General features: G+C 43.4%; 1 protein-coding gene across 1 annotated transcript; it reads right to left on the bottom strand.

Annotated features, from left to right (window-relative positions):
• Window positions 1-321: 321 nt before the first annotated feature.
• On the bottom strand, window positions 322-18,637 carry LOC129456991 (junctional cadherin 5-associated protein). Its single transcript, XM_055228267.1, is given in 6 exon segments — window positions 322-356; window positions 8,304-10,938; window positions 10,940-11,126; window positions 11,241-12,329; window positions 18,258-18,351; window positions 18,394-18,637. Coding segments are annotated over 6 exon segments (4,284 nt in total).
• Between the last annotated feature and the right edge of the window lie 1,072 nt (window positions 18,638-19,709).

Genomic DNA, 19,709 nt, shown 5'->3' with positions numbered 1-19,709 from the left:
TGGACCTCGTGGTAGATATTCCTTTTTGCAGTGTCTGGGGTAAGTATCGTCTGTTTGGGGGTGATGGGTGAGTATGCAGGGGTGAGTGGGGTTAGGTCTGGAGGTCCCTGGTTCTGAATGGGGCAGCTCCTGTTGGCAGTGGACAGCAGTGGTTGAGCGGGGGATCATGGGAGGATGATGAGTTTACACAATGCTCTGTCGGACGAAGGCATTTCAGTGGAGATGAGATGAAGGCATTCAGAGTAGGCAGCCTGCAGGTCACAGTGTAGGAACCCGGAACACCTCGCGCTAACACTTCACGCTAACACGCTGCGCTCTAGCTCACTCCGGCTCCACTGGGCTGGGGTCTATGGGTTCTGCACACAAAAGAATAAGACAGAAAGGCATATATTCAAACGGCTCTTATTAAAACATTATTACAACAACTTTTTTTTGGAATTAATAGTGAAAATAAATGCAACAATCCATCTTTTCTGTCCACATTTTGATATATACCACGTGTGTCAAACTCAAGGCCCAGGGGCGAAATGTAGCCCGCCATGTCATTTTATATGGCCCGCGGCAAGGTAAATTTAAATGTATGACTGTCTTAAAATGTCAGTTACGCAGTTACACAGACATATTTTTTATAACTTTGCAAATTTGAGATGAACCATTGTGCTAATGCGGCCCTCTGTGAAATTGAGTTTGACACCCCTAATATATACGAACCAACCAGTACCGTTGCTTTTTCCTCCTCAAATTCTGTATTAGAAACTTGTCATATCACATGGAGCTCAACAGGGACCACCTCCTCTGGTCCAGAAGTACATTTTCCATTCATTTTTCCCATAGACCTTTCGAAAAATTAAAACATTAGGAGTTCAAAGGTAGCACAAAGCCTAACCAGCTATGTGCTAACCATAGACTGTAAATATAAATAGACATGGTAAACCCGCTAGCTGCCGTGTTCTAAACAGGAAGTGCTCATGGCTGCACTTCCAGCTCCATCAACTTTGGCTCCAATTCACTTTCTATTGAAAAACTGTGGCCCCCCTCTCTGTAATTGCTGCTGTCAGGCTCTTCATTCTGACCTTAAAATGTTCATATTAACCTGCTCTACATGATCCTGGTATTTTTATTTAACTATTGTGTCTGTAACTCAAGATATGAACATTAATAAGAGAAAACTCTGCTTCCTTCTTCCCTTGAGGTTGCTCCCACTAGCGTTAGCATATTAAACTACTTACTACTATTCTACAGACTAACTAATATCCATAATGCAGTTGTTTTAAGTCCAAAAAGCTCATTTAAAACACAAGATTTGTCTAAATATTTTAATAACTTTGGTTTATATAGTTTCAGATAAATAAAATTATAGGTCTAGTTGTCATTAGTTACCACATAGCTGATTATCTCTGAGCAAGCTTTCGAACTTTTCATATTTTTTTCCTTTTTGGAACGTCTGTGAGAAAAATGAATGGGAAATTTTAGTAGCAGTTTAGCAGGGTGGGCACTCACTATTGCGCTCCATTATAACAAATTCAATGTCAGTAAATTCTGTATGATTTTTGCGGTTTAATAATAGTTAATTAACCCGAATAACAACTAATGAGCCGACTATTCACCCATGGAATAAACCAAATACTGTGAAGTGAAGATAACACTTCTACTGGAGATCACTACTCAGTGTCAACCAGTGCCACATTTTTAAAAAGCAATGCTTTGTTTTTGTTTCTTACAATTATCATAGTACTAAAACTTCCAAAAGATGTTGTACTTGTTTGTTGTAGCCAAATAAAAAGCAACATTTTGTCCTGATACTTTTAATTGAATGAAGATGTGCAGCGCTTTTAACATTTTGACTGATCTACCACCTCTAACCACAAGTGGGCAGTGTACAGAGGCGTGCATAATGAGGCCTGAAAACAGCTAGTACACAGACAGAATACATGTGTTTATAGTAGTAGATTCTGCAAACAATTTATAAAGCTCTCTCTGAATGAAACCAACATCACCAAGGTCATTCTTTCTGACTTTAAGTTAGAGCACTTAAATGTCCTATAATACAGAAAAATGGAGCTACACATGAGTTTTAAGCCATGTTATAATGTTGTTACCTCCTCAAAAACAGACCTGAAGTTGTGTTTTGTTTCATTCACACATCTTCGAGTAATCCTGCTTTATTAGTCTGTACATCTCCAAAGCTCAAAATACTCTTTTCCACCGTGTGATGTCATGAAGTGTTTTCTGATTGAGAGAAATACTCTAAATATACAGAGTTTGTGTTAAACATGTGTGAATGAAACAAAACACAACTCCAGGTCTGTCTGTGATGAGGAAACATTAGAACACAGATCAGAGACTAGCGTAATTTAATATATCCTGTCTTTTACTGGTCCAATATCTTTTTTGCATATACACTGAGATACAGTTTTTGTCACCATACTAAAATTTCAAACTCGATTTTGATACTAAGGAATAGGCTTGATACTTGATACTGATTTGAATACCACAATGATAATAAAAACACTCTTTATTTAGACCAGGGGTGTCAAACTCATTTTCACAAAGGGCCACATCAACAAAATGGTCGTTCTCAAAGGGCCAGATGTAACTAACTGTAAGATAAATGTCACTAAATGTAAGCAAATTTAATCTAAAATAAATGCAACTACTTTTTAATCTTGTTAATTAACCGTTTCTGTATTTATTATGTATTCCAGTTACAAATATTGCATATGGGTTTGCATAAACATGAAAAAAGGTCTGTTAACTGTGTATTTAAGGATAAACTGAAATTTTAAGACTGTCATACCTTTTGATTTCCTTTGTCACGAGCCACATGAAATGACGTGGCGGGCCGCATTTGGCCCACGGGCCTTGAGGTTGACACATGTGATTAAGACCATAGATTGTCTTTTCCAACACAAAAGAAAATTGCTTTCTGTATGTTCACCTCTGGTCTTATACAAGCTTTGACTGAATGAATCTCTAGTTTTGCTTCCAGTTTAATATCTATTTTAAATTTTTGTCAACCTTATATTGAGAGTATGAACAAAGGAAACGTTTTTGGTACAGAACTGAAAGCTCCACGTTCTTCTTTCTGTTTTGTTTTGCTAAACCCTTGAACTATTGACTGAAGTTAGAGCTGTTCTTTTGTCTTGGAGCGAGGCCAGCTGCATGCATTAAACTCAACACAATGAACAGAGAATTTAAAATGTCACACTTTTTTCTACTACATTTAAAAGTCTGAGGGAGAAAATCCATTGTCCAGACTGCAGTGGATCGTATTGAAAGTTAAAGGTGCATTGTGTAACACTTCTGGTTTAGGGTCTGTATGGAGATGTCATTGATTTGCCTGAAATTTGGGCAGAAAGATTTGCGAAAAAATATCAAATTGCAAACACTGCTTTTTCGATTAGATTAGCGATTTCTGTTTTAATAGTAGGATTCTGTTCAAAGTTCACATTTTAAACACGTTCAGAAGAAATAAGAACTGACAAACTAATAGAAGATTAGATTTCAGAACGTTTAGCACATATCTAAAGAGATTAATGTTCCACTGTACGGCATTAAACGTATCTGTCTACATGGGCACTAGCAGATGTTGACACCTTGTTAAAGGGCGCTATTACACAGACCTGGAGCTGTGTTTTGTTTCATTTACACATGTTTAACACATAAACCCTGCAGAATTAGGCTGAGTTCTTCTCTAAACAGAAAACACTCTGTTCCACCTTGTGATGTCATGTGGTGATACAGGAAGTGCTCCACTGTGTTTTTAAATTCCACACACCTTCACTAGAATCATTTGGATCATTTCAGCTCTGGAATTGCAAATCTCTAGTGAACTAAAGGTAAAGGAGCTGTTTACGTGAAAACTACCACTTCATGACATCACAAGGTGGAACAAAGCATTTTGATAATAAAATGTTACTCAAACATGTGTGAATGAAACAAAACACAACTCCACGTCTGTTATTGAGCAGGTAACAGCATTGTAACATTACTTATTGTTATTATTAAGAGCAATAAAAATACTTGTAATTGTTCATATGCAAGAGAGAAGTGTTTAATGAAATACTGAGGAACATTCTAGACAATAATGTGTTTTTAATATGACACTAATATTCTACAATTAATACAGACTGCATTACAACAGATACTACACATAATCATTCATCTCTGTGCAGCCATTGCTTTCACTGGCAATAATTACTTTGAAAAAAATCTTTAAAAAGTCTTATTTTGACCTATTTTGACCTGACCTTGTGTCTCGTCTTTCACCTTTTAGAAATATTTTTTAATTCAAATAATGATTTTGTCACAAACTCTTCACGTCCCATGAGTGGACAGCAACAGCACTTCCTGATTCCCCTCGTGTCCCGCAGTCATTTTCCACATGTCATTTATAATTGAAAATGTAGTCAAATATAGTTTTATATTCCCAAACGCCCGGGAGTTTAGCCAAACGTTTGAGCCGATATACAGAGGTTTATGTTGCCAGTCGTGCGTGTCTAATGAAAAACAATCTGAAACTGTGTATGAAATGTGACAGACTGAATGCTGATCGTCCATATTTGATTTGGAAGCTCGGCATCATTGCCAGTTTGGGAACATCTGCTTTATACCAACAAATTATCTGACTATGCAATTAAGACCTTGTCAGTGCTTATACGATAAAAAGTAATATAATGTGACAAAAATATGACAAAAAAAACAATCAATCAATAAATCAATTTAAATCATCGCTATTGACTAAAAAGTAATGTCTGCGATAAAACCTGATAACCCTGTAGTTTAGACCTTTGTACGTCTTGTGTTTATTTATGCAGAGGAACCCAATGAAAGCACTCTTTTTCATGGGTGCTCTGTTCAAAATGCAATGCAAAAAGAAAGAAAAGAAATCCAGACTGATCTCGCTCTGTATTTTTTTTTACAGATTGATCTCAGTCTGGTCCCTCATCCTCCATTGTGCCCAGTCAAACATGATCGTCCAATCAGATTTGTTTATTCAGTGACACATGTGAAATGAAGAAGCTCATTGGTCATCTATCCATCCATCCATTTTCTTCCGCTTATCCGGAGCCGGGTCGCGGGGGCAGCAGTCTAAGCAGGGACTCCCAGACTTCCCTCACCCCGGACACGTCCTCCAGCTCCTCCGGTGGGACCCCAAGGCGTTCCCAGGCCAGCCGAGAGACATAGTCCCTCCAGCGTGTCCTGGGTCTTCCCCGGGGCCTCCTCCCGGTGGGACATGCCCAGAACACCTCCCTAGGGAGGCGTCCAGGAGGCATCCTGAGCAGATGCCCGAGCCACCTCAACTGGTTCCTCTCAACGTGTAGGAGCAGCGGCTCTACTCCGAGCTCCTCCCGTGTGACCGAGCTCCTCACCCTATCCCTAAGCCCGGCCACTCTGCGGAGGAAGCCCATTTCAGCCGCTTGTATCCGCGATCTTGTCCTTTCGGTCATTACCCAGAGCTCATGACCATAGGTGAGGGTAGGAACGTAGATTGACCGGTAAATCAAGAGCTTCGCCTTCCGGCTCAGCTCCTTCTTTACCACAACGGACCGATACAGCGACCGCATCACTGCAGACGCTGCACCGATCCGCCTGTCAATCTCCCGCTCCATCCTTCCCTCACTCGTGAACAAGACCCCGAGATACTTGAACTCCTCCACTTGGGGCAGAGACTCACCACCCACCCGGAGAGAGCAAACCACCTTTTTCCGGTCGAGAACCATGGCCTCGGATTTGGAGGAGCTGATTCTCATCCCAGCCACTTCACACTCGGCTGCAAACCGCCCCAGTGCCTGCTGCAGGTCCTGGCTCGAAGAAGCCATCAGGACAACATCATCTGCAAACAGCAGAGATGAAATCCTGTGGTTCCCAAACCAGGCCCCCTCTGGCCCCTGGCTGCGCCTAGAAATTCTGTCCATAAATATAATGAACAGAACCGGTGACAAAGGGCAGCCCTGGCGGAGTCCAACATGCACCGGGAACAGGTCTGACTTACTGCCGGCAATGCGAACACAGCTCCTGCTCCGGTCATACAGGGACCGGACAGCCCTTAGCAAAGAGCCCCGGACCCCATACTCCCAGAGCACCCCCCAAAGGGCACCACGAGGGACACGGTCGAATGCCTTCTCCAGATCCACAAAACACATGTGGACTGGTTGGGCATACTCCCATGAGCCCTCGAGGACCCGATGAAGAGTATAGAGCTGGTCCAGTGTTCCACGACCAGGACGAAAACCACACTGCTCCTCCTGAATCCGAGGTTTGACTATCGGTCGGATTCTCCTCTCCAGTACCCTGGAATAGACCTTACCGGGAAGGCTGAGGAGTGTGATTCCCCTGTAATTGGAACACACCCTCCGGTCCCCCTTCTTATACAGAGGGACCACAACCCCGGTCTGCCATTCCACAGGTACTGTCCCCGACCGCCACGCGATGTTGCAGAGACGTGTCAGCCAAGACAGCCCCACAACATCCAGAGACTTGAGGTACTCAGGACGGATCTCGTCCACCCCCGGAGCCTTGCCACCGAGGAGCTTGCCAACCACCTCAGTGACTTCAGCCAGGGTGATGGACGAGTCCGCCTCTGGGTCCCCAGTTTCTGCTTCCTCCTCGGAAGACGTGACAGTGGGATTGAGGAGATCCTCAAAGTATTCCTTCCACCGCCCGACAACATCCCTAGTCGAGGTCAGCAGCTCTCCACCCGCACTGTAAACAGTGTTGGTGAAGCACTGCTTCCCCCTCCTGAGGCGTCGGACGGTTTGCCAGAATCTCTTTGAGGCCGTCCGATAGTCCTTCTCCATGGCCTCTCCGAACTCCTCCCAACCCCGAGTTTTTGCCTCTGTGACTGCCCGAGCCGCGGCACGCTTGGCCCGCCGGTACTCATCAGCTGCCTCAGGAGTCCCACGAGCCAACAAGGCTTGATAGGACTCCTTCTTCAGCTTGACGGCATCCCTTACTTCCGGTGTCCACCACCGGGTTCGGGGATTGCCGCCGCGACAAGCACCACAGACCTTACGACCACAGCTACGAGCAGCCGCATCGACAATAGAGGTGGAGAACATGGCCCACTCGGAGTCCATGTCTCCAACCTCCCCCGGAATCAGGGAGAAGCTCTCCCGGAGGTGGGAGTTGAAGACCCCCCTGACAGAGGGCGCCGCCAGACGTTCCCAGCAGACCCTCACAATGCGCTTGGGTCTGCCAGGTCTGTCCGGCTTCCTCCTCCGCCAGCGGATCCAACTCACCACCAGGTGGTGATCAGTTGACAGCTCAGCCCCTCTCTTCACCCGAGTGTCCAAGACACGCGGTCGGAGGTCAGATGACACGACATCATCTATGATTTACAAATAAAATCACATTTCTCTTACCTCAGATTAACAGAGTTTGGTGCTTTGCTCATAAATTCTGCAGAAATTCGCCATGTTTATCAGTGCCCTGTGATATTTTTTCCTTTATTTTTTTTGTTTTTTTACAGACCATACATGTCCCTGAGTGGCTAATTCACCTGTCAATCAAGCCTATCTGAAAGTGGACCAATTCACCTGTGACCAGACTCACATATTGAAGAAGTGTGTTTTCTGGATCCCAGGCAACTATAAGTCCATTAAAACACTAAAAACAGGAGTAGGTGTGAGTGTAAAAGTGTGTTAACAGATTATTAAATTACAATTGCGGCACCAAAGTATCCAGTTTTGCTTTTCTTTGAGGTGTATTTCATTTTTGTGAAGCAGGTGAGATGTTCTGGCAGTTTTTGAAGTTGTCCCTTATAGACACATTTCATACAGTGCTGCTCTCTGCTAACAGACAGTGATGACCAACCCACTTTTTCCTCCTCGGACCTCTGCAAAGACTCTCTAAAACTGATTCTTTAGAAGTTTATTTCAGTCTTCTCAAATTCTTAAAGGCACTGTACCAACTTTGAGAGACCAGAGCAGAGTTTTCATGGTAATGGCAGCATGCTAACAACGCGCTTACTGATTTCTGAACAAGAAAGTGATTTATGATTAGACGCGGACAGTACACAGCGGTCTTCTTTTGACCTCAAGAGCTGTTTGTGCAATATCGGTACTGGGGCAAGACATTTCAGACAATTTTGCTCAAAAATCTGGTAAAGCCACTTTAATGCATCTGGGGTTTAAAATGTGAACTCTGATTGGAATCCTTATTTTTCAAAAGGCATTGCAAAGGTATTGAACTACAAAAACACGTGTAAGTTTAAAGCCAGACGGTAGAACATGTCTGAACCCTACCAGAAAAGTTGCATCATTTCGCCCTAATAGTTAAAGCTGTAGTTATTGTGTCTTTACCTGATGAAGATGTCTCCTCCGTGTCTCGCACTCCGGGGTCTTCGGGGTCTTTTTGTGATTGGATGACCTCCTTCGCCTCTTTTCCAATGTCTGTATTGTCCTTCTCCTTCTGTTTTGGAGGTTCTTCCAGTTCCTCCTTTTTACTCTCCGCTTCATTGTCCCCTTCCCCAGAGTCTGTACTCCTGATGCTCAGTCTCCGTACCCTGCAAATAACGTCTACCTCCCTCATGCGCGAAATGCGTTCCACCGCAACTCGCCCGGGAGATATCGCCAGTTTATTCTGCAAGGCTTCGATTCGATGGGAGAGTCCTCGGCTTTTTCGCTCCCCCTCTAAACTTAGAGACAGTCTTCGGTCCAAAGTCGGGGGTACAGAAAGAGGCAGCCTATCCGGGGGGAATTCCGGTAACCCTGCAGGATCGCGTCCCAATTGAGTCCATAAACTTAGTCTATGCTCTGGGGAAACTAATGGCTTCTTATCTTGCTCCTCGACCTTCGCCTGATCATCTTTACATTCATTGTTCAACTTAACCAAGCTCTCCTCTCCTAAAACGCTTTCCCAAACATCTCCGGCAATAGCTTCCGTTTCTACTGCTTGTTCCTTCACCTCCTCGTTACTACCATCTTTCTGTCCTTCTGAAACTTGACTGTCTATAGGCACATCACTTGCTAAAGTTGTCTCACTATCTTTAATCTCTTCAGTCTGACTTTCAACATCCGTATTTACACCGATTTCATTCGAGTTTCCAGCCTGCTCAGTATCTTTTCTATCACTCGTATTGCCCACACTATTTAAACTCTCCTCTTTCACCTCTTCACCTGATCCTTGCTTATCTAATTCACTAGCTTCCTTCGCTTTGACGTCTTCCGGTGGGCTTTCCAACGCAGCCCGTTGAGGTGGACTTGCATTTTGATTCGCTGAGCTGTCTGAGCTGTTCTCTTCGTGAAGCGGAGGCAGCGGCCCTTGCCTCATCTGATTTTCCATTTCTCTTTTGCAAATCGGGCACTCCTCCTCTGAATCCGGCCCTACGTCTTGCATCATTTCCTCATTCGGCCTTGACCCACCTCTGCTAGCGTCCGCTGGGTCTCTAGTTTGCCGTAAAGTTTGGCAAATATCTTCGTAATCCGGAGGGCTTGTTAGCGTAGAGGCGTCTTGCATTGGTTGCCTATCTGCCCAAGGTACTTCCGCGGCAGTATTTAGCGTTGTCGGGCTAAAATCGCAGAGTGGTGTTTCTATTGGCTCATCTGATAAATCTAGCTTAACCGTCCTACCGTCGTTACTTCTTCTTCTCGATAAATGCGCTACTACCCTGTATTCTCTAAATCCTGTTTCTCTCGGTGGCACTGGTAGCTCCTCTCTCAACTGCTTGCTAAACGTTACCGATTTAGTAGCAGGTCTTGAGAAAGCGCTTTTGACTTCCCTATACTCTGGATCTACTGACCAGCTAACCGCGCTACGCCGCAAGCTACTCGGTTTGTTTAGTGGTTCCGAGGTTAGCCGAATTTTGATGCGTTCTGGGATTTGTACCGAACCATTTGGCACCTTATTACCGGCAGTTCCTAGCTCTAATATATCCTTATAAGCTTCATTCAAGTCCTCTATGCATTTGTCTACACTGGGTTGTTTGCTGGTTTGCGGTTGTTGCTGCTGCTGTTGTTGTTGTTGTTGTTGCTGCTGTTGTTCTTGTTCTTCAACTTCCTTTTTAATAGCTTCCAATTCTTTCACAGCATCCCAAGCGCGTTGACTGGCAGGTTTAATAATATATGGATCAAACCCCTCTTTTTCACTGTCTTCCTCCTCTGCTTCTGGCTCATCCACAGTTCCTGAGGCAGTACCCTGGCTTATCTGGTTTGAAAACGTCGCGGTTATCGAGAAAGCGCTGTTGCTTGACAATTTTAGACTTTTGACGCCTTTCATTGGAAACGTAAACGCTGTCCCTACTGCGTTGTGATCAACTACATTACCGCTCCCATCTACTTGTGCTTCCTTGTTTTCTGGTATTTCCACTTCGGGAGTCGTTTGCGTTTCCTGATCCCTGTACTGATTGGCCGGCCATGCCCCCGTCAACTTCAACTCCTTATAATGGTTGATTTTTGGCGGTCGACATGAAACCTTTTTGAACATTTTACTACTCGATCTGCTGCTTGTCTTGCTGCTAGCGAAACTTGCTGTTAGCGCTTGCAACTCTGCCTCTGCTGAAGATGTGCTTTGGAGACTTTGGTTTGTCAAATGGCCTGTTTTGTTATTTGTGGGGCTATCGGCAGGATCAGGCGACTTTTCATTATTATTATTCTGATCACGAATGGTCATTGTTGGCTGTGGCGTAACTGGTACAGACACCAAACAAAAAATGGTTTCGCTAAGTCTCTTTTTCAAGTTCTTTGTTTTTTCTTTTTCCTTTTCCGGTTTTTCAGGAGGCAAAGGTTCAGGAACTTCAACTTTCTTCACTTCGGTCATAGTTTCCGCGACTGCCTGCTCAGGTGGGGGCTTAACAGGAGGAGGCGGCGGTTTACCCAAAATGGAGGATGGAAAAAATTGGCTACGAGTTTGTTCAGGACCCACGCTTTCACTTTTTCTCATTCCCCTGACAAAAGATCTACTAGCAATGCAACTGTCAGTCTCTGTAGTAGCAGTTTTTTCGGCTTTCTACAGGCATTATAGCTGGCACCTGCTGCAGAGGAAAGGCACTATCAAGAGTAGATTGTCCTAACGATTTCGCGGAAGGGTCTTTGATGGTGGTGGCACTTCTGACTGCTTTCTCAGAGTCAGTTAGCATACTTCCGCTTTGCCCTCCTGAGATTGGTTTAGGTTTTGGGTCTTCACCGCTAGTTATCGGTAGAAATTGACGTTGTTGGTCCACTATTGGAACAAGTTGCCGTGGGTGATCACTTACGGGGACTAGCTGACGTTGGGGATCAGTTATGGAAACCAACTGGCGCGGGTGATCATTTATCGGAACTAATTGGCGTTGGTGACTGATGTGTTCCTCGTTTCCTGGTGGTACCGATATTTGCCTGCGGTAGCTTGATGCGCGGTCGGCGTAATATCCCACCCAGGATCGCGTTTGCCTGGTCAGCCACCTTCCTGGATCTGAGTTCGGCATTTGCAAAGTGTCCGCTCTCCATCTTAAATTAGCCATTTCATGACGATTCATTGAAACAGCTCGTGGGGGTAGAGGTCTTTTGTAGGAAGGGGGTGGGATGTAGCCCGGTGGCTCCATTCCTGTTATGGCAGCTTGCTGTGCGTAGTAATCTTGCCTGAAATCCCCACTTCTCGAATAGTACGCTAGCCTGTCTTTTTGTTTTGCACCTTGTTCTAGAGTTAACATTTCGGCGCTACCCCTCGTCTGCTGGTGTATCTCATAAGATGGAGGCTTTAAGGGTCTGCTGAACCTGGGCTTTGGTAAAAGTGCAACATGGCTGGCTGGACCCGAGCTCCGTCCCCACCTCTCTCTGCCAGCACCATAGACATACCTGCTGTAAGGCCCAGAAAAAACAGTACTGCTCATCCGCTGTCTGTCGGGTAGACTCGGCCGTGAAGGCACGAGCTCTCGACATGTGTTTCCCTCCGGTGAGAGAACTCGGGGGAGGGACTGCGACTTTGCTTTCGTTTTGGCATGAAAGAATCCATCCGGTGTCCTTAGTCTGTATGAGTCTAGTGCCCACCTGTCCTCGCTGTCAGACCTCCCTAACCCTGCAGGCCTCCACTCCTCGTTCCCCAAACTCTGGCACTTTCGCTCCTCCTCTGTAACCCTCAGCTGTCCCGGGCCAGAGTCTGGGTCTCGTAGCCAGGAGAGGTCCTCCCACAGCTGTTGGGCTTGTCTCTCCGCTCTCAGCTCCTCCGCGGTCAGAAGTGCTTGGGGTCTCCACGCGGTGGTAGAGGCCCTAAGCTCCCTCCCGTCCGCGTAGTCCAAGAGCAGGCTGAAGTCCTGGCCGCGCCTCCTCCAGTACGACAAGTCCCGGTCATCGTGGCCCAGACTCACCAGGCTCAGGGGGTCGGAGTAGGTCAGGCTGGGGACATCGTAGAACCTGCAGCAGAGAGAGAGACAGGGGAGGTAAAGTTTAGAGGCAATACAAAGTCAACTTAAACTAATGGGAATTATCCTATTTGATTTCTGAACATGTGAAGAGATCATACTTAGAGCTGTGTTTTGTTTCATTCATACATATTTCAGTAACTATGCTCCTTTGTATGTTCATAGTCCCGAGATCTTAGCCAGATTTGTCTGATCATTTTAATGCTTCAATGAGCTTAGTTTACCAGAAGCAGGCAATGCGTTCTCTTTAAAAGTACAGTATGCAATATATATATATATATATATATATATATATATACACACACAACATTTAGGATGTATCTTTATGCTAATCAGTGATTAGCATTTCCTGATTAGCTTTCTGGTTAAACATAATTCATTCTGAAATCTTCTAGCAACTGAAAGCTAACCTGTAAGAGTCCATCTGTATGGTTATTGTGCTATGCTCTCCTAAGTAGTGATTAGGTTTTTAGGTTTGATGATGAAGAGGGCCATAATAGTGCATAACACTGGACACTTTTTTTCTTTATAAATGATGACAAATGGAGAATTATATTGTTAAGTGAAGAGAGACAATGTGACCTCTGCATTCTCTCTGTTTTGTAATGACCTTGTGCACCAGTGATATGGACCTAACCTGAGTACTAAGAGGAGGAGATGTTACAAAAACATGACTGGAGCAGAGTTTTACAGCACAGCCTGAGTGAGGACAGTCTTTACATGGGACAGAAGTGCTTGAGTCAGCTGCTCCTCTGACGAGTGACGACACAGAGAAGAAATGATGCCACCGCAGTACCACATGCATATTAAACACCCATGACCTTATCTGCAGCCACTCAAAGCCTTTTAGGGATACTCAGCGAGACGAACCAAAACAAGACACTACAATGTCACACATATAACATACCTTTGTGCTTGTAGTAACTGTAGCAGTAGCATTATACACAATATATAATTTCTAGTTGTAATTAGAGATGCACCGATATGACACTGGTATTGAATATCGGTGCCAATACTGAAAAATGGGCTTGATCAGATATCCTTGTTGGGCCTTTAACTGGATGTAATGTGATTCTTTGCAGGCTGATTTTGGCCCAGACAAATGCCTCATAATATTTCAACTTTTATAAGTACCAGTTCCATGATTCACAATTGGATCTATTGTGTAATAATTTAACTGTGTTTTAAGGAAAATGTGCCGTTTTCCGTTCCTACACTGGTATTGGTCAATACCGGGTATCGGCAGTATCGATATCGGCATTGGAACTGAAAAAGTTGGATGGGTGCATCAGTAGTTGTAGTAGCAGAAGTGGCAGTAGTAGTAGTACTCTATTTGTAGTAGTTCAAAACCTAATATACACTAAACGCGCCCCCATCATCACACACACAGATTTGTGACAGGGATCACAGCAGCACTCTGACCTTTACACAAAACATGAAAAGGTCAAACTTTATAGTCCAATAATACAACACATAATTCATGTGTGGACACAAGGCTAAAACAGTGAAATATGAACAGTGTGTTCAGATGCTTCAGTTGTTCCCTGGGTGTGGTTTTGCAGCTGGTCACATTACTGTTTATCTGAAACATGTTTTTAAGGACTCCTCAAGAATCAATGAACCAAATCTACCCATTGTTTCATTTGATTTGATTCAGACTCTGTTTACACGTGAGTTCTGCAGAGGGGCGTCTATTGCAAACTTCACTAAGAAAGCCCCCACCCTGTCTGGGAATCAAACCCAGGACCTTCCAGCTGTGAGGCAGCATGCTGAACACTATGCCAACAGTGCTTTGAACAAGCATAAAGAGCATGTAGAAGAAGTAATATTATTATGGTACAGTATAATCAGCGATCAACAGGATTCAAATAATTACCATGTCATTTCACTGTGACAACCCACTGTTATTTGTGTATCAACATTTTTACTTTCATTAATTATGCTGTTAAGGCCAGCTCCCTTTTTCAATTCTACAGCCCAACTTAAACAGAATGTATTAACATGTTAAACTCTATGATGTGTGAGGAGGCAATCCCAGGCTCTAGCCTAAAGTACAATAATAATAGATAATTATAAAATAAAAATATGCTCTTCAGTTGTCTTAAATAACACAAAGAAATCTGTAAAGCACATGTGCAGTTTATTTCCCAGAGCTGAGCCATGAAACACCATTACCAGATGCTGGATTACTGGTTCATAATGAGACATGTTTTTATCTTGCCATTTGAATAATTGCTTCTTTTTGCAGATCAAACATGCAAAGACTCAGCCTATGGGGATTTGCAGATAAAACAAAATCACTTCCATCGACATTTAACCATCTCACCATCATTTTTACATCTCTGTATCAGATCCAGCGCTCTCCCGTAGGTTCACCACTGTAGGACTGGGTGTACTCATTTCAGATGGAGGGCAGGAGCCTATAGAATTTCATTTACAGTTTTTAAAAGAAATATCCAAACTGAAACTCCGCAGATATTTAAACCTAACCGCTTGGACTCACCTCTTCACAGATCTGACCTATAAATTGGACTAAAGGTGCCACCTACTTGATACAATGGAGACAGATTGGTTGAATGCTTCACTAGGTAACATTCCCAGCAACGCAGTAAACATTTCAATGGACACAAGCACCTGAAAAGTTACAAAGTACCCCTTTAAATCAGGTCAAAATATTTGTATGTGGCAGCTGAAAGGCAAATCCAACCAAAGAATTTTTATTTTCTCATCACCTGCATTTTAAACTAGTGTCAGTGGGTTTCAGAATAATGAGAAATTAGGGCTGTTGCCATAGTGATTAATAATTTAAGACAAAATATTGGTATATCTTTTGAACAGGGAAAGGTCCTCAAAATGGCAGTGTATAGCAGAAACCTGAAAGCCATGAATACTGTGAGATGCCGCATGTACAGTATCTCCATTGCCCCATCTTTTCCTCTGCACTGCACAAAAGCTCTGCTCATCACTTGACTCCTTTCGCTGTAGCGCCAATGTCAGGGGCTGATGCTAGCAGCAGCAGCAGCGGCAGCAGCAGCGGCAGCGGCGGCACACATGCTACTGTACCTCCAGAGCTGAGCAGAGGAGGGGGGAGCGGAGCGCACACTTGCCCAGCAACATGCTTACATCACCAGGCACGTGTGGCGCGTCACTGGGCTGGTCTGTACTCTGGAGTGGAGACAGCCACACAGAGTCTTGGGGCATCTCTGTTCTGTGTTTGTGCCTCTCTCTGTGTCTGCGCCGACTGGTGTTTTACAGGGAAGGTTTGGTATCGTATTTATACAACAAAATACACAAGTGTTCTTTAAAAAGTAGCATGTTGTGTTTTGGAAAAATGATAAAAGATTTGAATGGAATGAATGAAAAAGCTTGAATGGAAACAGATTGTAGTAGTAATAGTAATGGTAGCAGCAGTAGTATTAGTAGTAATGGTAATAGTAGTTGTAGTAGTAGCTGTAGTAGTAAGCCAAGCCAAGTTTATTTTCACAGCACAATTTGTACACAAAGGAATTCAAGTGCTTCAAGTGCTTTACAGAATAAGAAAGACATTAAAATCACACAAATGAAAACATAAATAATCACAAATAATCATCATAAATTTACCATTAAAACATTAAAACAGTAATAAAGTAGTAATAGTAGTAGTTGTAGTAATAGCTATAGTAGTTCTAGTAGCAGCTGTAATAGTAGTAGTAGTAATAGTAGAGTGGTAGTAGTAGCCATTATAGCAGCAGAGCGGTAGTAGGAGTAGTAGTAGAATAGTGGCCGTAGTAGTTGTAGTAGCTGTTGTAACTGTAGTAGTAGCAGAGTTGTAGTAGAAGAAAATTGTATTGTTTTGAAAATCTTGTGTTTTGTGAGTGGGAGAGTCCATTTTCTCCAGGCAAACTTGTAGGTCAACTCTCCCTTGTTCTTTCTCCCTCCTCTCTCCCTCTGCGGCTGCTATTGTTGACATATGCGTGACTAGAATGGGTTTTGGAAACAAATGGAGTATAGAAATATACATACTAACATACTAAGTACCCTTAAATATCTGCATATGACAGTATCCGTATTAGCAATAGTGTTGGCAGAATACTATAGTTTCAAACTCCAATCGTCTAGTTTCAATATAAATTTAAGCATCTATTTGTTTCAGGGTATTGATACTTTTGACAGCCTATATAGCAGTAAATTGATGCAGTAGCAGTTGTAGTAGTGGTAGTAGTGGTAGTAGTAATAGTAGTTGCTTCACCCTATTTCTCTTTCTCTGCTGCTCTTTTTTACTGTGCGTTTTGGTCGAGGAATTCAAAAAACAAAATAGGGTAAGTGAAATTCTGCACATGCCCTTGGATATTTGGAGTACAGAATAGAGAAAAAAAATGCTAACTAGCTTTGTGCAAACAGCGATTCTCTGCTCCACAAAGACCAGTACATGGATTTAAATGTCAAATGTGCTGAGAGGATGGGACTTGTTTTGTCTTGATTTTGCGGGTGGATTTTGGGGCATCTCTCCTCTTTTAGGTCCCTCTGCTGTCTGCTGCTGCTGTCGCTTTGTTTGCATGTACAGTGTGTGAATATGAATGAGCCTCCTATAGAATGTCAATAAGGTTTGGAAATCAAACTGAGCAAAAAGATACACATACTTCAAAATTTTGCGTCGCGCTACTGTGAGGAAGATCACAGTTTGGAAAAGGCAAAAACATTCGGTCAAAACACTGATTGTAGTAGTAGTATTGGCAGTAGTAGCAGTAGTTGTACTAACAGTAGTAGTAGTAGTACCAGTCACAATAGTAGTAGTAGTAGTAGCAGGACTAGTGGTTGTAGTAGTAGTAGCAGTAGATGTAGTAGGAGTAGCAGTGGCTGTAGTAGCAGTAGTAGCAATGGAAGCAGTAGTAATAGTAGTAGTTGTTGTAGTAACGGTAGTAGTAGTAGTATTAGTAGTAGTAGTAGTAGTAGTAGTAGTAGTAGTAGTAGTAGTAGTAGTAGTAGTAGTAGTATACTGAAGATGCCCTTTAATAACATTGATATTGTCTGTGATAAAGAAGTCAATCACTTGGTCAGTAATACTCACTCTTGTAGTATTAATAGTATTAGTAGTGTTAGTAGTATTAGTAGGCCCAATATGTATCCCATTAGTAGTATGTTGTGTATTTTGATGCCTATATAAAAATAAAAACCTCTAAGCATATAAGTGTGAAAGACTCTTCTAATTAAAAACAATAACATGCAGCTATTTGTATAAATGATTCAGTGGGGGTATTTTGAGCACTGACACACGATACATGGCTCACGATACGATGATACACAAATTAATACAATAATCAACACATCAAACCTGTGAATACGTCAGATGTACTGCAATACGTCTATGTTTTTGCGCACCCATGATGACCCATAATGAGACTGGTGAAACTGGCTGGACCATATATAACAATAGTACAGTGTAGTAATACTAGAACTAGCATAGCAACAACAATCCGATCACTGGTTTGTATGAAATGCATTGACACTGACAGCAGGGGCTTTGACTCTTCTCATCCACTACATCAAAACTGGGACCAAAAGTCAGATGCACAGATTCGGTATTGGTATTGGATATTGAAAAATCAGCTGAATCGGCTATCAGCTTCCAAATATCGGAGCAACTGGCATCCTGGTTTGACATATACATTGATGAATCATAAGGAATTACTGGTTGTAGTTGATCCAGAAAGTCTCATAATGTTCTGTAGAGCTGAATAGCAGCTCCATAATGCATTTGAATCAGTTTTGTCTTATTTTATTTTTGTTTAAAGGAAATAAATGCTGTTTTCAGTCTCTCCTGTGATATCGGTTGTTATCAAGTATCTGCAGAAACTATAGTGTCGACGTCAGAACTGCAAACGCTGGATTGGTGCTTTCCTACATACCATAGTTTACATAGTTAGCATAACCCCAGACTCACCCACTGTCCACGGCCAGAGAGTCGACGACCTGTCCGTCCTGGAGCACCCCCACAGCCATGTCCTTCCTCCTCAGGATCCGGTCCGGCCCATCGCCTTCCGCGCCGGGATACGCCTTCACCAGCGACGGCCCCTCGCTCTCCGTTCCAGGATAGGCCTTCACCAGTGCCTGCCTCGCCCCGTAGATCCCGGTGAGGGAGGAGGTGGCCCGCTCGCCCTCATACCCGTTCAGAGTCCCCCGGCCCGGCCTACAGGGGGCACCGGTCTCCCCGGGCTCGCGCTGGCAGTCGGACGGGCGTTTGTCGTAGGGCGGGGCGGAGGCGGGGCCGCTCTTGGGCAGTTTGTAACCATGGGAGATGAGTAGGTCCTCCACGCTGTACATGGTGAGGAGGGGGAGGAGGGGGGACAGGGGTGAGGAGGGTGGGGGGTTATGGGCGGAGGAGGGGGAGGAGTCTAACGCACTGGTGCTCCAATGAGGCCATCACTGGAAAGAGAGAGAAGAGAGAAGGAATTAGCATAGACTCGATATATACATGGACATAGCTAACAGGCTAGCCAACATGTTCCAAACAGGAAGTGTGCATGGACGTGAGCGTGGACGTTAACTTGGCTCCAAATTAGCCGCTATAACTGCTCTGGCCTCGATGATCTTCATTTGACTGAAGCCCAACACTGTGGGTGACGTCACACTCACTTAGTCCACTTCTGTCTGGGAATTAGTCAAATGTTGTTGTTAATGTTTATAATGTAATTTACAGCAGCTAACAATGATACAGAAACTGACTATGGAGCTCAGCAGTGCATTTTCCATTCATTATTCTCATAGACTTTCCACAAATAAAATAATATATTAAAAGTTAAAAGCTTGCTCAAGGCTGATCAGCTCTGTGGTAACTGATGACTACAAGGCTTATAACCATTTGTTTAAAACATTTTTGTTTAATTAGCACGTAGCTGGTTAGCCTCTTTTGTATCTTTAAACTCTTAATATTTGAATTTTTTAGAAGTTTATGGGAAAAATGAAACTTGCAAAAAAAGCCAATCACATCCTCTACTTTTACCTCTCAACCTATCACTAACAAATGGCATTATGAATATAAATACACTCTCTCTACTTCATTCAACCATTTTAGCGGCAACCCTCCTTTGTCCCATTTCCCCTGCAGCAGTAGAACCATCAGCCTCCTCAGCCTCCCAGTGTCCTCTTCATTCACCATTTCACCATTTCAAATATTTTAAAGTGTTTTATACATGCCCCCGCGACCCGGCCCTGGATAAGCGGAAGAAAATGGATGGATGGATGGTTTTATACAAGTCATGATAAAAGTCAAGTCATTCTTAAGCATTGAGTCCTGTTTGTGTTTTTTAGCATCAGTACTTGTTCAAATAAGTATCTAGTTTTAGCTTTATCCTTTTGACAACCCTATAACATCGTAACTCTTTTTAACCTTTGA

This window comes from Periophthalmus magnuspinnatus, chromosome 17 (genome assembly GCF_009829125.3).
Source record: "Periophthalmus magnuspinnatus isolate fPerMag1 chromosome 17, fPerMag1.2.pri, whole genome shotgun sequence".
Taxonomy (NCBI): Eukaryota; Metazoa; Chordata; class Actinopteri; order Gobiiformes; family Gobiidae; genus Periophthalmus; species Periophthalmus magnuspinnatus.
Note: the sequence above shows the minus strand (reverse complement) of the source record. Positions and strands in the feature narration are given on the sequence as shown.